This window comes from Poecilia mexicana, unplaced genomic scaffold (genome assembly GCF_051168715.1).
Source record: "Poecilia mexicana isolate PSO_F unplaced genomic scaffold, ASM5116871v1 scaffold_15, whole genome shotgun sequence".
Classification (NCBI taxonomy): domain Eukaryota; kingdom Metazoa; phylum Chordata; class Actinopteri; order Cyprinodontiformes; family Poeciliidae; genus Poecilia; species Poecilia mexicana.
This window is the reverse complement of record NW_028263384.1, coordinates 14,858,858-14,875,241: the sequence shown is the minus strand read 5'-3', so window position 1 is coordinate 14,875,241 and position 16,384 is coordinate 14,858,858. Positions and strand designations below refer to the sequence as shown.

Here is a 16,384-nt window from a genome sequence, read left to right as displayed (position 1 = left end):
TACAAGTTCTTAGAAACCATCTAATTAGAAAACAGAGAATTCAATTGTATTTTTTTGTTATTTTAGTATACATGCAATACTATTTGAACTGTATAAAAACAGCAGGTCTGTTAAATAAGAGTTTGAATTAAAGGGACAGTTTATCACAACTTGGCATTTATTGCCTGTGGGGAAGGAGCTCTAATTAAGGCTCCTAAGCTGCAGTACAGAGAATAACAATAAATAACCATGTCTCTATTTGTGTAATAGTGAGACAGAAGTAGAACGGTAAATGTTTTGATCTACATAGGTCTTTCTGGAGTCATCCTTGCCTTTTTCTATACCTTTTCCATTTCCCACGTTTTTACATTTTTGAAGGACATTATTTGTAAAATTGCACATAAGATTGTGAGCTATTTAAGGATATCAAAATGTAAATTTTGTAAAATTGAAACATTTTTCTTTGCGAAAAAACTAATTGCCCCTAAACCTAATAACTGTCTATACCACCTTCGGTGGCAACAACTGCCATTAAATATTGCCACTGAACTCCACTCCACTTTTTTTTTTTAGTTCAGCCACACTGGGAGGTTTTCAAGCTTGAACAGCCCATGTAAGATCACAACACAACATCCGAGTTAAATTCCAGAATTTAATCAAAACTGTATTTTTATTTTTTATTTTTTTAACCATTTAGATGTGGGCCATCGAGGTGGTTGCCACAGGTTCGAGTCCTGGCCCGTTGACCCTTTCTGCATGTCTTCCCCCTCTGTCATAACAAGCTTTCCTGTCAGATCACTATCAAATAAAGGTCACTAGTTTAAAAACCTTTAAAGAAAGAAAAATCGTTTTAGTAACTGTTTCATCTTGAGATGAACAAAGCAAAATTTTAGTTGTTTGAGTCTTTTATTATTCAATATATCAAATCCAATTGATACACAGCAAAATAGTGCTGAGGGCAGAAAGTGGAATCCAATTAAACAATTAAGCTAAGAAGGGAAAGCCGGAGTTCTAAAAGAGAACATCAAATGGGTGGCACAACTTCTTACTCTTTTTGAGAGAATTTTTTTATTATTTTTGTTAGGTGGCATAGAGCTTTTAAATCTTGTCCCAAGTTTTCAGACAGTAAAGGACTTATTGCATGGGTGCTGGCTGAACACAACTGAAATGCAATCAGGACTGAGGAGCAGAGACATCAAGCAAATAGATGCAAGCAAGAGGAATATCAGGGTTTAGTCAGTGTCCAAGCAGGATGCGTGTCCCAAAGAGACTGAAACAGGTGTTAGTCATTTTTGCATTTAGTTATCTTGATACTAATAGCAACACTGCGTTCTCATTTAATGGCCTGGACCACATTGCAGCCAACAGTCGATGTGGTTTCAGTGTTTCTTCTTGCTCGACTTTTCAATCATGGTCTCCACTACCATGGAGGTTTCCTCGTAACCTTTGACTTTGCGATCGTTGGAGAACTTTTCCACTGATTCCACCACCTCCACCTTTTCATAGCTCATGGTGTCTGGGCTGAAGCTACTCGAGCTGGTGGTGCTGGTGCTGGAACCGGTACTAGAACTGCTGCCACCACGGGCTGCAGGTTTTTTCTTGGGCCTGTCGTTCCCAGGCACGGGATCTTGGGAGCTTGAGTCCGACGGTGGCAACAAGGGATTTGGATCTTTTGAGAAAGGCTCTCCATTATTAGATTTACCTCTTCCTCCGCTGTCTTTGGCCTTTCCACCGATGTTATCTTCTCCTGCGCTGGGAGGCAGTGTGGGACTGAGAGGCCTAGGGTCCACCATGGGCTGAAGGGGTGGAGGAGAGGGCGTGCCAGGTCCATGAGGCTCATAAGGATACATCATCCCATCTCTTATTGTGACAAAGATGCGACCAGCTGATGGAGTGGAAGTGTAGAAGCAGGGATCCAAGTAGCTGCCGTCACCGGTAACAAGGACATAGCGACCTTTGGTGTAGAAATCAGCGATTGGCTCAGGCCTCTGGTACTTTCTCATTCTGTCTCTGACAATGTTGCAAAGAGTGTCGAAGGCTTTGCTAATCTGCGCTCCATCAGGGACATCCTGTCGAGAAACTCCAGTGAGAACAGCCCCTTGATCTTCTTGTTTTACCCTTTCAGCCTGCACCTCTGCAGATGAGACTGCATTAGATTCTTCGTCGCCACCCTCTCCTGTATTTCTCTCCTCCTGGCCGCTGTCTATGACATCTTTTGGGGTCAGTTCTTTCTTCTTCAAGACCTTTTTAGTCAGTATCTTCTGTCTGGGCTTTATGCTTGTGATATCTTGGATAGCTTGGGTGATATCTGGGCATAAATAAAGACAAGTCAAGTGACTAAACCTCATGAACTGATAAATATTTAAAATGACTTAAGTGGCAGCTACTGATTTTTTCTCATGCCCGTAAAGACATTACTTTAACTTTGTAAATTTCAATAGTATTTACTACTCTCTAATATGATGGTAACTGATGATACCCTTCTGGGTGACTTTAAAAACAAACCAACTGTGATTTGCTCATCATGTCCTTACCTCTCCCCGTGCTTGATGCGCAGGGTGTGTGAGTGTAACGGTAATTAGTGGTAAACAGGGTAATGGGAGTGCCAATTATGGCAGAATTCAACCTGCAGGTTAAGAAAAGAGAGGGAGATAATGATAAAAAATGTCGCCCAGGCAACCGCGATGTGCTCAAAAGCTTTTACAACCTGGAAAACACACAGTTGAAATTTCTTTCTGTAAGTGAGAAAAGGAAGAAACCGCAATGTGGACGAGGTAAAGATCTGTTATGTCACAGAGCCACCTAGTGGTGGATGCAATGCAATCCAATAACTTGTTAAGTTATCTTCTACAAAAAAATTAGCTTTACTAAAAAATTGCTTTACTTACTATTCACTTAGGTGATTTACAGTAAGAGATTTGTTGTACCGGTAAATCACCAAAATGATCTGGGGATATCAGCAGCCAGAATGTTGTTTTTAAATTATGAAAATAAGAGCAATACTTTTTGGGGGACAAAAAAAAAAATGTCAAGAGGCACAAATACTTCATTATGCCAGAAAGTTTGACATTTTTAATAGAAATAACATTTTGTTAATATACCTGAACAGAAAATAAATAAAAACAACACTTCTTCCTAAATATAATGATGCTACAAAGCACTTAACTCTGTTAAATCACTCTGGATGAATTTGAGCTCATTCTTGTTTGCATGATTATTTTAATTTGATTTCCATATTGAAGACTTTCACATTTCAGAATAAATGGTCAATTATATTTAAAGTGACTACTCCAAAACCCTCATTACAAATGTTTAACCATTTCAAAGTGCAATGCTCTGGACACTAATCCAAAGCATCGCTGTAAAAACCAATTAATTTGGGCTTTTCGAACAGAATTTCGGTTCGAGAGGAAAATCTGAGTTTCTATCAGCTACATAATTTATTCAGTTACTGAAGCAGCAAAACAACCCCACACCATTTCACTTCCACCACAATATTTGACTGCTGGAGTGATTAAAACTAATATAATGATCTGTTACAAAAAAAAATCAAAAAATCAAAAACAGAATAAAATCTTTCTTACACCACTGCAGTTTCTTTGGGGAAGGTTATAACATATGTTTGATAAACTGTATTTCTGTGGTCTAGAAATCATAAGAAAGAAGTTTACCTGTTATCTTCATTCTCGATTATCCTCTTGTACCGCTCCAGCTCGTTCTCAAGGGATGTCTGATACATGGCCAGGTGGCGACAGTCGCTGATATATTTTTCCAACGATTTCTCAGCTTCCTCAATCTCCTTCCGTAAAGATTCGATTTTCTCATTGTACAGCTGGATCTCATTGTCATAATTCTCTTGTGTGCTTTTGATGGTTTGCTCCAGCATTGCAGTCTGAGAGAATACAATATCAACATTGTTAAAGAAAATACAATGTACAATGTTGATAATAATTATTAAGAAGGGATTTTTTTTTTTACCCGTATCATTGTAATTATTATTTTACATAATGTAGGTAGTAAAATGATGATTAAAATGATAATTAAGACTATTAAATTAAACATAACATCGGAGGCAGTAAAAACAGGTGACACCTGTATTTATACAAAGATTATTTCCACAAATATATGGTACATCTCAAATAAAAAATAAAAATATGGAACATGTTACAAAAGTCACACTCTAGTGAAATAAAGTGATTCTTGCTCACATCTGCTAGCTAAAAGTTTTAACAGTAGAAAATATTACATGTGGCATCTTACACTTTAGCACCATATCTGGCATAAATATATTATTTTTAGAATTCAACACCCCATATTACTTATTTATCCTCTGATTTAATTAGCATAAAATACATTTAGAAACATTCAAAGTTTGAGCTAAACAATTATCTAATATTTTGATCTGGTGCTTTAATATTCCAAATGTTTTATATCTTTGGAGAAATATAATTCAAAATAAAAACAGCTGCCTGATTTACATTATTATAAAGTTATATTCTTTAATGGTATGCATGACATTAAATGTGGAGCTGGAATTTTGACTAAATGAAGCAATTGTTTTTAAAATGGCCTGATAAATTTAGGGGCATTCCAGCGTTTAAAAAAAAAAATTAATCACACATTCTATTATTAAAGGGCATAAAAGCAATTACTACAAGAATTAATTAATTAAAAATGGAAAAAAAGAGAAGCCAGCTATACAAAAGGGATGATTTTTTTTTTCTTTATTGCTGCTTATGGATTTTTTAAATTATTCTGTTGGGAAGTCCTCAGAAATCCCTCTGTGGGTACCTGCGAGTTACGCAAAATGTCACGTTGCCATGGCAACTTACCTCACTCTGCAAGCGTTGCTTCTGAATCTGCAGCTGATAGAGGGCGCTCTTGTACTCTTCCAGCTGAGTCTGCAGCCCTGGTATTTTCTTTTGGGCCAGCAACTTCTCCTGCTCCTTCACACATGTAGCACAAATCAGTAGCAGCTCAACAACACTGGTTGCATATTCTTGCAGCGTGGTGCTAACTCCTCCCTGACATGAACTGATTTCTTATTTGAGTTGACATTAGGAATGTATATATACTTGAAAACGAGGGACTGGAAAAGAATGAATGAGCTGTGAAATGCCAAAACAAGTGTGTGACACATTCTGATCCATGTCTCCTGAAAAATCCTGATATATTTCTAAATTAAAGCAAAGCCTCTGTGACATTTGAATTTATAGAAAAACTAATAAGTTTAATATGGAACTTCATTCATTTTTGGATAGAAGAAAAGAGGATCTACCATGATGGTTTGAGAGCCATCAGGGTTCAAAATTTATTTGAAATAAATTTTGGACAGTGGCCTGAAAGACTTGATTTAAACAAGTTCAAGTACATTTCCTTCTCAACCAGTGTTTTTCAGATTTTTATTTATTTATTTATTTATTTTTTTTTTTTTTAGAACAAAGGAATCAATTCGCATGCAATTCTATGGAAAATGATTCTGCTTCTAACTTAATTTGTGACCTTCAAAGCCTATTTTACTCAGTGTGGTCTCAATAAAGACTTTAACTTCTACATTACTAATTAATATTGATTTCTTTATTTATTTATTTATTTTTTTAATGAATCCCTGATCTGGAGCGCAGCATTTGAACAATAGTCATGAAACCTGCTAGTGTTTTCAAGCTGCTAGTAGATATATGAGTCTTTAACTTATTGCAGTAAGAAAAACTGTGACTCTCATCCCGTTGTCAAGGGAAACAGAACCAATTAAACCATTCAGAAGCAGCACTGCTTCTAAGACACATTTAAACAAATAAATCCCCAATCTACTAGATTCAAACAGCGGCCACAGTGGCACAGTTACTCAAAAATTAGAATGCACTGTCATTCTCCTCTGTATTTACCTAATTATGTGTCCTGACACTTTTAAAATTGCTCATCTTTACAGGAGTCTTGATGAAAGGTTCAGTTCATGTCCATCCCAACAAAACATGCACAAAGACACACTAATCAGACAAATGGACAGACAAGGAGCCAATTGGTCAGAGGAGCCAGGGACCGCACCAGCTGCTTACACGTAGCAGGGCTGACACACATGCTAACACCAGCCTCTTCCTCCGGGGAGAGTTGAACACACACACGATGACAACATTGGTGACCTTACCTCGGAGATGCCAGCTGACACATTGGGAGCAAAGGGAAGTGTCTGGTTTATTTGCTGCAAAATGTTTACGTAGGTTTCAATCTCTACAAGGTCCTGTTATAAAATAGGTTAAAGAAAGAGAAAAGATATATATATATATATAAGAGAAAATGCATCTGATCATCTTCTAAAAGTTAACAACAAATCTACTTCAATCTTACCGGGGATTTGAGGAGTTAAAATTAAATTAGTTTAAGACTTTCATTTAGCCCAGCAATATGACCGAATATTTCTGCAGACAAAGGGGATTTTCTACCTACAAGTTTTAATACTGTCGTGATCTAAGAGCATGATAAAGAGTGGCTTATATTTCTTCACTCCAGAGGAATACCTCCAACTTGAGCAGCATAAGCCTTGTACTCACATGAAATTACTCTCCTTATTCTATTCTACATAATGCAAAAAGAGCAGTGCCCTTTGATATGCTGTGTAAACCCTGTAGAGTTGTGGAATAATTCATCATCAAGCTGCCTCAATTGAAGCAAAAATTAGAATGAAATTGTGAAAGTAGGAAAGTCTTTTGAATTCACACATGATGCATGTAACATTTTAGTCTTTATGTGCCTCAGCTTTTTTTTTTGTTTTGTTTTGCCTTTGTTTCGGAGCTTCCAGATTTTACTGCAACACAAAGGCAATTTTTCTTTTCTTTTTTTTTCTGTGTACAGGTTTATCTGTGAGTGCCTGTGATGGCCACTGCATTTTCTCTTCTTTTTTTTTTTTCTTCAACTGTCTTTTCCCCACCTACATCACAACAACAACAAAAAAAAGGTTGCTAAAGCCCCAGAAAATTTATAACACATGCAGTGGAATCTGTTTGGGTGTTTAGTACAAGACTCATTTAGTTAGTAAGTTGAGATCAAATGTGTTTCTGACAGAGACACAATATCAAATCTACAGTTATTTAAATGAATAGTATTTGACAAAATGTACATTTTTGGACAGACTATGAGTTAACCAATGCTAATGATTGTGATGCATTTGGCTTATTTGACTTTCACTAAATGCTTTCACTTCAAGTCATTTGTACAATGTGAATAACTATAAAGGCCCCTAATCACCTTATACTTGATGGTGTTCCTTCAGTATCAATTCTGGGTGGTATTTCCTTTACGACAGAAAATGTTAAGTATAAAAGAATCTACTTTGAATAGATAATCATATGTTGTGAGCTGTAACTTTTAAGAAACTTGTTTGCAATTCAGTTAAATTTCCTATTCCTGGTGGTTTAGTTTCCACTTGTTGCCAAGAAGAATCTAAATTTGAACTGACCGCCAAAAACCCTGTATGTTTGTAACAACGAGCCCAAATGGTGAGGCTACAACCGCCTAAAAATAAAGAAATGTTGGCTTCTGAGAAGGACTAAAAATATTGAAATACTTTAAGGTTTAAGAAATAACCAGTGATCTAGGTTAGCCTCATATAATAGGTAATAAGATAATAATGCATGATAATCTATTGTTTCCAACCCTCTAAAGAAAAATGACCCCTTATAAATGATCAAATACACATCTGAGGTCTTGGTGTGAGCTTCTGCTGCTGTGCAACTGTGTCCAACTGTAACATCAGCATTTAAAATGCAAGTTCAGAACACCTGGGACATATTAGCAATTATTTTTACTCCGAACAGTCCCATGGTGTATAAATGTTACACACGGTTGCAATATATTTGTGTTATATTGTGCAAACTTACTGGACATAATGAAATATGCATGTCTTTTAGTGTATTGTAAAATGTACAGCTTTCTAGTGTGTCAGAGCAGATTGTAATACATTTAATGTCTTGATCTATTTTCTTTTTTCTATACCATGTTTTATGATTGTCCGATGCTGGGGTGATAAAACGTCCTTGTTCTATACACATGTGCAAAGAACCTTGGTCTGCTCCACACTGGTCCAAAATGATTAGCTAAATTAATATGAAAATAGGTCAGACTGTACTCCTATGGAGACAGCTCAAGCATTTAACATGTGAGCCGCACAGCATGTGACAAACTTATGCTACTTCAGGGACATTGTGCGTCATTTGAACAGCATTTGCCTAAACTCCAAAGCAGTGGAAAGCAGTCAGTCAGTCTGACCTTCTTATTTCTAACTCTGGTGGAATTGATGTCATCCTGCAGGAACTGAGACTGGATCTGATACTCCAGATTCTTTAGCAGAGCACTGTCAGCTTCCTGTAGGGAGAAAAGAGAGCAAAATGAAAGAGAGAAGAAAAAAATATGAGAAAAATAGAACATCTATTTAACATTTACACAGTGCAACAAAATTAAACTCTCCTATTAACAGTCTTAGTTTTTTTTTTTTTTTCACATTGCAGTTGCAAAAATTGATTGTTTTCATATTTTCTGTAAACAAGCATAGGTTCTTCAATGCAGTACCTTGTTTAAATGCTCCAGAGTGCCCCGGAGCTGCTCTTGGTAATCACATTCACTTTTGTATCTGAAAAAAAAAAAGAAACATGTAATATTTAGCAAAGGTCAGTTTACTTTATGGAGTGTCCAAAAAGCTCGAGCTTGTCCGTCTTCTCCCAGTGCTAACTAGAAATAGCCAATCAGAGCTCAGAGTCTTAGTGCTGATAGTTACAATCTCATCTGGCGCTGCCAACTATTCCCTGTCAGCAGATCCTGTTATGAATGTTCAGGTTAGTTAGCATAGCCAGCGATGATGATGGATAACATTTTTTTTTTTCTGTAACAGTACATTGTTTCTCTCCCCTTAGCACATTTAGCAGCGGGAAAATAAGATTGAGTGACAGCAGTAAGATCTTCCTCTTGGCTCTGATTGGTTGTTTTTGATCGGGAGCGTTGCGTTTTTTCAGACGGCAGTAATAGCTCAGGGAGGATCTGTTCACAGATTATCCATCTCATAACAAATTGTCAAGACATGGTGACAGTTCTAACAAATATATTAAAAAGCATATTCTTCATAAAAGTTACATACTGCACCTTTAACTGAGGCACTGCAAATATATTAACATCAATTCCTGATAGAAATAAAGGTGGTAAATTTAAATATTCCTTTAAACCTAAATCTGCCAGATAATCTGAGTAATTTTGAGCTTTACTGTAATACTAAGTTGCTGGCAAACAACAATATATTTATTTTCTGCCCAGCAGTATTTACAACTTAATATTAGGCTAATATGTTTTTAGTTTATTGGTCAGATTTGTTATTTCTTTAGACGATCATATGAACAGAAGCCTAACATGTTTAAAGAGTGGTCCATAAAAACACAGAATGTTTGGTAGCAGCCAATAACAGTTTGTAAAAAATATTTTGCTTTCATGTTGATTGTTCACACATAAAATAAAAAGATTTAACTTTTTTCAAGATTGACTAAAACAGTATATATTTGAACAATTTTCCATGATTTGAAACATAAGCAGTCAGCTAGAATAATGGCATGATCACTATCCAAATTTTGTGATGGGGAAGAGTTTTTGAACTTTAGGTTTCTTATATTTTCTGACAAGCAAAAGAAAAAAAAAACAATTACCAAGCAGCTTCTGCTGTTGATCACTCTCTATAAATTCTGATACGATTTACTTAATTATGCTCCATCTTTGACCTTTGACCAGAAGATAAACAAATGTCTGTCGTCCTCCTTACTTGTTGGTATAGTCATCCAGCATACGACAAGCTTCCCTCAGCTCCCGCTCCAGCTTGCCGTGCTCGGAGCTCAGCTCTCTGATTCGCTGCCTGTTGATTTCAATCTGCTCTGTGAAGGCCTCCTCGAGGCCACTGGCCTCCTCCATCCGCTGCAGCGTCTCCAGCTGCTTGCGGAACACGGCGTTGCGCTGCTCCAGCACTCGAGCCCGGTTGATGTACCGGGCGAAGCGGCTGTTGAGCTCCTGAAGGCTCTCCCAGCCCTGGATGGCTGAGACGCCTGCAGGGGTTTCAGAGTCCTCGGTTTCTTCATCAAAGACATCGGAGCGCTCGTACTTCTCCTTGCGCACCTCGCGCTGGAAGCTGGTCTTAAACATATTGGCCTGGTTCCTCTGGGCTGATGGTAACCCTGGAGTGCTTCAGCACCTTTAATGTGAGAAAACTTAGGTGCTCACCCTTAGCAGTCTCATGCTAGACTGAACAGTGTAAAGCAATGACTGTAGTCGAAATAGCTGTCCCCGCCCCGGCCCCCCCTCGCCCTGCCTATCATATCAGCCTGGGGCCTTCCAGAATTTATTGTTGCTTTTGTGGCACAGATGTGAAAAGCGTTGCTCTTGATGACAAAGCAGAAACACAAAAGCAAACAATTGGCCTTCCAGTAAAAGAACTAGGTCGTCCCTTGCTATTATTTTGGTTCTTAGTCAGCTGCTTTCTGCATCCCTGTTTGGACCTCTGGATGTTGGCCCACTGCAGCACAGAGGGGAAATTGAATGCAGTACAATGCATCAGAGTGACAAAAACATTTCCAGGCAAAAAAGTCTATTAAGGTAAAGTCTAGTCAGATTGTGGTTGATTTTGAGTGTTTTCACACCTGGTAGCCCAGTCGACTTGATTTTATTGATCACCAAAGATGCAACATTTCTTACATTTTCAGTTGGTGTGGTCCGCTTTCCCACTGCACTGAATAATGAACCAAACCCTATGAAAAACTATTTACACCCTCTCTTGTGGTAGTGTGACACCAAAGACTACTAAAGGAAGCAGCACAAAAATCTCTCTAAGCATAAAAAAGAGGGTTATAAACTCTATGTTAGTCTGCTCAGGAACACAGGATAACCAAATTTGGAACTTCCTGGAGTTGGTTACTTGGTCTGTCACTTCTGGCAAAGGTCAAAAAATTTTGGTGGTTTCCAATCTAAGGTATTAAAAACGATTATTATGTTGACTGTGTAAAAAGACATGGCCTATAATGAGTTTGGATTATCTGAACCCCAAAATACTACCAAAATACAGCATGGAACGATTAACAATCTTTATTAAAAAGGAGTACTGCATTTCTGGACAGACATAGAAACTGTCTGTAGATCTTTCTGGACTTATCCCAGATATAAAAAAGAAAACCCAGGAGCAACATGGGGAAAGAAACTGTCAAGGTCTACTACACGGGGTCCACTGTTTGAAAATGTAAGGGACCAGACGTAAACAAGGACAATGGTTGTTCAAAAAAAAAAAATATATATATATATATATATCTCAGATTTGGGCCCATCTCAACTGAGGTGAACTGAACACAAACAAAACTGACCTGCAGACAAAGAACAAAAAGCTGCTTAAATAGAGGTGGAGTTACCTAAACGTGCCATATGAGGGAGGCACAACATAACACAGGAACCAAAAATTACTAAAGTAACTAAAGCAACGTATGGAACAAAATAAACTAAAACTAACTTGAACTTAGCACAAATAATAAGTGAATTTTACGGCAACAAAATTAAATAACTAAAACCAACTTTAAGAAATAAAGTTCCCCCTTTGGGCTATTGTAAAAAAATATATATATAATGGTACCACCACCACAACTTGTACTATGTGGTGGTAGAAGCAGCCACCATGGTTATAACATCTGGCAGGCAGAGAGGACTCAGTTAACAAGCAAGTAACCAAAAACTAAAATCTGTGACAATAACCATGCACATTATTATGACAATATAGATAAGAGCAGCAGGGGTTAATAATGCTTTAACATTCTTACTTGCTCTCTTACATAAAATTATTTCTAACAAGGTTTAATCTTCAACTCCATATTTCCTTCTCCTTTGTCGCCTTTAATTTCCACGATTACTGGTTACTGCGATCTTTACCAGAAATGAGAGACAGGATGATGGAAGAACGAGAGCCAAAGCAGTTCATTTCATAGCTTCGTCTCCAGGCTATGAAACAAGGTGAGCTGAATGAAAAAAGCTTTGCAAAGTCTGCAGAAACAGAACGACGGGTGCTTATGTTGTGTGGGAAGCTGTTCACCAGGACATTTGGTTCTCTTTTTATTAAATTGTTCTGCTTTTTTACAGATACGGACAACTTCATTTTTTTTGTTTTGTTTTCTATGAACATTTTAGCAGCTGGTTGTCTCCTAATTAGCAGTTATGTTCATTTCTTGTGTACAGTCATTTGTTTAGTGACTCTAGTTTTTATTATACAGTTATTTTGTTAGATACATTTCCTTACTTATATAATTTACAACAATAATTAATATCCAAAGCTAAGCTAGCTTGTCTTTGTATACAGTTATCTTATCTTTTTTTCTACTTGGTAGCAGCTAACAGCGCAATCTCCAAAGTGTGGATGTGCTCCTTCACAGCAAGATAAAAAAAGGTAACACCATCTATTGCTCACAAACACAGCAAATGACCTTTTCTGCCTGGGTCAGAGGCAATCGTTGACAGTTCCTTTCACCACTGCGTGGGTTCCACTTTAGCTGTTATGCCTCTGACCTGAAGTGTGTTTAGCCCCCAGGGTATTCTTTAGAGATGTGCTGAATGAGTCCTCAGACATGGGACTGAACGCCCGAGGAGTCCAGTCTTCCTGCTCTGGTGCTGATTGTGTCCTTAAAACCATCTGCTCTAAGTTGCTTTTGCATTAGTTTCTTCTTCTTTTTTTTTTTGAAGCCCCAACTATCCCTTATATTTGTCTGCCTGTGTGCTACAAATTTCAAAATGCTGAATTGAAAGTCATGTTCCTTCCCTTCTTTAACTTTAGTCAATGTGCAAATTAAACATGTATATCTGGATCCTAGTGGAACTGACTTGATATTTTTCTTCAAAGGTAACAGATTTCTCCTGGGATTAGCAAGTAAAGTTCATATGCAATTGTAATTAATTATACATGCAGAGTTTTAAATCATGGTTGAAAAAAATGCACATTTGTAATAGCAGTAAATGTCAGCTGTCTTTCATTTTCACCTTACTACAAGAACACACGAATAAATGAGTCTCTGAGGATAGCTTAGCTTGTTTCTAGTATTAAAAGGAGATTTAGCCTTTTATGAATGACCACCAATTGTATTCCTTTGATAATTAGTCATCTTTACTGGTTTAACCTTAAATTGTGAATAAATAAAGTATTCTTTCACTCTAATATAATAATCAATCTCCTAGAACAAGATTTTTGAAATGCCATACCTTGTAAATTTCTCCTTGCTCTTTTTGGTTGGGATGGTCCAATAAATATAAGTACAATATATTATCTTTGAAAATTGTGTTCACACAAAATCAACTGTCTTATACTGTGCTAAACATTATTTATTATCACTGTTGCACATAAAACAAAGCATGGACATGTAAAATCCTAACAAGCAAAAGGACATGGAACATTTCCAAATATACAGTTCAGATATGTTTTATTTTGGTTTTGATACCGACAGCTGTGTGCGTAGCATCAACTTATGTGTCATGTGGTTACTCAGTTCTAGAAAGTGCAGTACGACAGGATGACCATAAAAAATTAGCTTAATCATATTGTTGGTTTTGTAAAAACATGTTAAAATATTGTCAGATAACTATCAAATGTTTGTGTAATAATTTAGGTTTATGGACAAACAGTCCAGATTTTATACCCAACCTGCAACTATACAGATTTTGAGGTGCACTACATACTTTTCTTTATTAGTCTTGAGGATTAACCCAGAAACCAGGCCAATCTGGCAACAGTGAAGCGCCTCCTATTGTTCGCGCATATCTACTACACCATTAGCTGAACTTAGCTTCAGCTCGGTGGACTCCGACATTTTTAAAAGGGCAGTGTCGTGTAAAATCAGCTTTTTTGAGCTTAACTTTATGTTATGATGTTATTCCTACATCAAAATTTTACCTGACGTGTTGCCTTGATTCTTTAATTCGTGTTTGAGTAATCCTTTAATCTCCCGTGGCAACCAGTCAGCTGGGGGGAACTAAAGTTGCGCCTCCTCCACTTTCGGAAGTGCAGCTCCTCCTCTGAGCTCAAAGTTTCGGAGCTTCCGCCTCACAGATCACCCCTCCCCCTGTTCCACCTCCACGCAGCTCCGCAAACTGGCGACAGCAGCAATTAGCAAACACCTGGTGTGCTGGTTACCTCTGACAGTCTGGCAAGTAAAGCAATGTCTTTGTATGCAAAATATTATAGATCAATAAATTGTGTTCATAGAGTGTGGAAAAGTTAAATGTGGGTTGTGTTGTGAAGAGCTTTAAGTAATGGCAAGACAGTTGCATAAGTGCAGTTCATGTCTTTGGTTAGCATGGATTGTCAGTAAGTCAAAACTGTATCTAACAGTGAAATTGTTTTATTCATTCTGTGGCTATACATTTAGCACTTTAAAATATTATTGTGTCTGTAACAAAAAAAAATATTAAAGAACTTGATTGTTACTGATCCTTCTATATCCCCAATCTTTACTTGTACCTGCTTTGTTTGTAACGTTATTATGCAATAGGTTAAATGGAAATGGTTTTGTATGGTTTGCTCTAATATTGATAACAAAGTAAACCCACCAAAAATACTTTCTATTGTTTTGTTTTTTTTCAGCAGTTAAAAATAAAATAAAACTGTCCCTCTTTATTTATTGTTATTATATTACTTGGCTTCTTTGAAAAAACATTTTGGTTTGCATTACTAAATATTTACAGACTAAAAACAAATGTTTTTTTTTTTTTTGTTTTTTCTGGTTGTGCTTTTTTAACGTTTAAATGTAAATCATGAATCTTAAAATCTGCAATACATCGTACTTTTTAAGTTAATTATTTATTCTTATTTTAGGTGGCTTTGCTTGTTTCAGATTAAAATAAAAATAAGCACCTTGATTATCTGCAGCCCTGTAAATGAACTTTTTGTTTGCTTTTTTTTTTTTTTTTTCGGTCACCATTGCTGACTTCTATTTTATTGTCCTTCAGGTCAGTACACAGTGAAAACACACCAGAACTACTCTGTAAGATGTTTACCTTTTATTTGATCAGTACATAGCACTGTGTTACGGTTTCTGTGCACCGTTTTGCCCATAGTTACTAGTTTTATCAGACATGGGTAAATTTGGCAGTATGTCACCCCGCGCTGGGAAAGTCCTGAGAGAATGTGAGAAGGCTGGGATATCTTACTGCCTCCTGGTTTTAGGAGTTTTATTTTGCCTTTTTTTTTTTTTTTTTTTTTTTTTTTGAATAATATTCAACGCAAATTACTTGTTGACTCATAAAGTAGTTCAGAGCATGAGAGTAAAGTGAGTCCAGCCAAAGTTAAAAGTAGAGAAACTATTCTTTGTTCATGAAGTGTGGGAATTGAGGTTAAAGTTGAAACAATTCTAAGTTAAATTATATTTGTTTTGTAAATATTGTAATTCTATTTTTCAGTGGTATTCAGTTAAAATCAGTGTACATTTTGATGATTATGTCAGTTAATATACAGCTATATATGTGCAGCAGAGCTTTGAAACAACTGATTTATCCTGTTTGACACACATACCTTGATTGTCTTCATCTAAGTGGAGGACGGCTATGCGGGAAAGGGCAATGTGTTAAGTTAATTACTACTTGTGAGAAAAGTAAACCAGGTTTATAAGACAATGATAATGTAAAACATTAATATTGTACACTGTAAAAGATTTGTTTGTTAACAAATAAAGAAAAACACAATCTGGATGCGAGAGGCAGCGCTTCGGTCGTCATTACTGACTTCTATTTTATTATCCTTCAGATTGTCCTCATCACTGTTATAGCAGCCCTGACACTCGGGAACTGTAGCACTAAGACACTCCTCTTTTCTCTGACATGTTTCTTTTTTTTTTGTAGATAGTAGGACTTCAGGAAGAGGGTAAAAAGGAGCTTGAGTTTTTTTCACAGAATATCTCTCTCCTATACTGTCACGGCATAGTGACAGTTTTAATACATATGATAAAGATATTTATATCTAAGTTGCGTGGTACAGCTTTAACCTGGTGCTTTGTAATATATTTATTTACTTTTTTTCATATAGATTTCCGCGTCGAGTTTCATATGTCTTTCTTTAGGATACAAGTGCACCACAAACTTGTGCAAATTGCTGGAAACAAAACAGGTTAAACAGAGGGTTTCCATGAAACAAAGAAACAAGGAACCAAAGAAAGAACCTTATAACTTTGAGTAATCATCATGGGGTAATACTGCCATCTGCTGACAGTTTTGGTGAAGTCTTCTTTGTGTTGTAGACTGACTGGTTAATAAGTGACCCGTTTCCATATACAGTCCTGTCTCCTGCTAGCAGATATTAAATATGCATACCTGGCTAATAGAACAATGTCTAACCAGTTTTCTGCACCAAATAGTTAAGAAATAAACA

At 36.7% G+C, this 16,384-nt stretch overlaps 1 protein-coding gene across 2 annotated transcripts; it reads right to left on the bottom strand.

The window, feature by feature from the left end:
- Positions 1 to 866: 866 nt before the first annotated feature.
- Positions 867 to 14,009, bottom strand: bfsp1 (beaded filament structural protein 1). 2 transcript variants are annotated; one of them, XM_088012919.1, is made up of 9 exons: positions 13,916 to 14,009; positions 9,773 to 10,195; positions 8,542 to 8,602; positions 8,242 to 8,337; positions 6,125 to 6,217; positions 4,812 to 4,925; positions 3,651 to 3,871; positions 2,514 to 2,605; positions 867 to 2,287 (listed from the first exon to the last, which is right to left on the bottom strand). In XM_088012919.1, the coding sequence occupies exons 2-9, from the start codon at positions 10,144 to 10,146 to the stop codon at positions 1,359 to 1,361; spliced, it is 1,980 nt and encodes a 659-aa protein (XP_087869045.1). In that variant the 5' UTR covers positions 10,147 to 10,195; positions 13,916 to 14,009; the 3' UTR covers positions 867 to 1,358. The 2 variants fall into 2 exon arrangements, with proteins under 2 accessions (XP_087869045.1, XP_014838545.2); XM_014983059.2 differs by lacking the exon at positions 13,916 to 14,009 and having other exon boundaries at positions 9,773 to 10,291.
- Positions 14,010 to 16,384: the final 2,375 nt, after the last annotated feature.

Excerpts from the sequence above, each read along its gene's own strand:
- bfsp1 (XM_088012919.1), bottom strand. The coding sequence starts at position 10,146 with ATGTTTAAGACCAGCTTCCAGCGCGAGGTGCGCAAGGAGAAGTACGAG. Across the intron at positions 8,338-8,541 it reads CTCTGGAGCATTTAAACAAG|GAAGCTGACAGTGCTCTGCT; the intron begins GTACTGCATTGA and ends TTCTCCCTACAG. Across the intron at positions 2,288-2,513 it reads CGCATCAAGCACGGGGAGAG|ATATCACCCAAGCTATCCAA; the intron begins GTAAGGACATGA and ends ATTTATGCCCAG.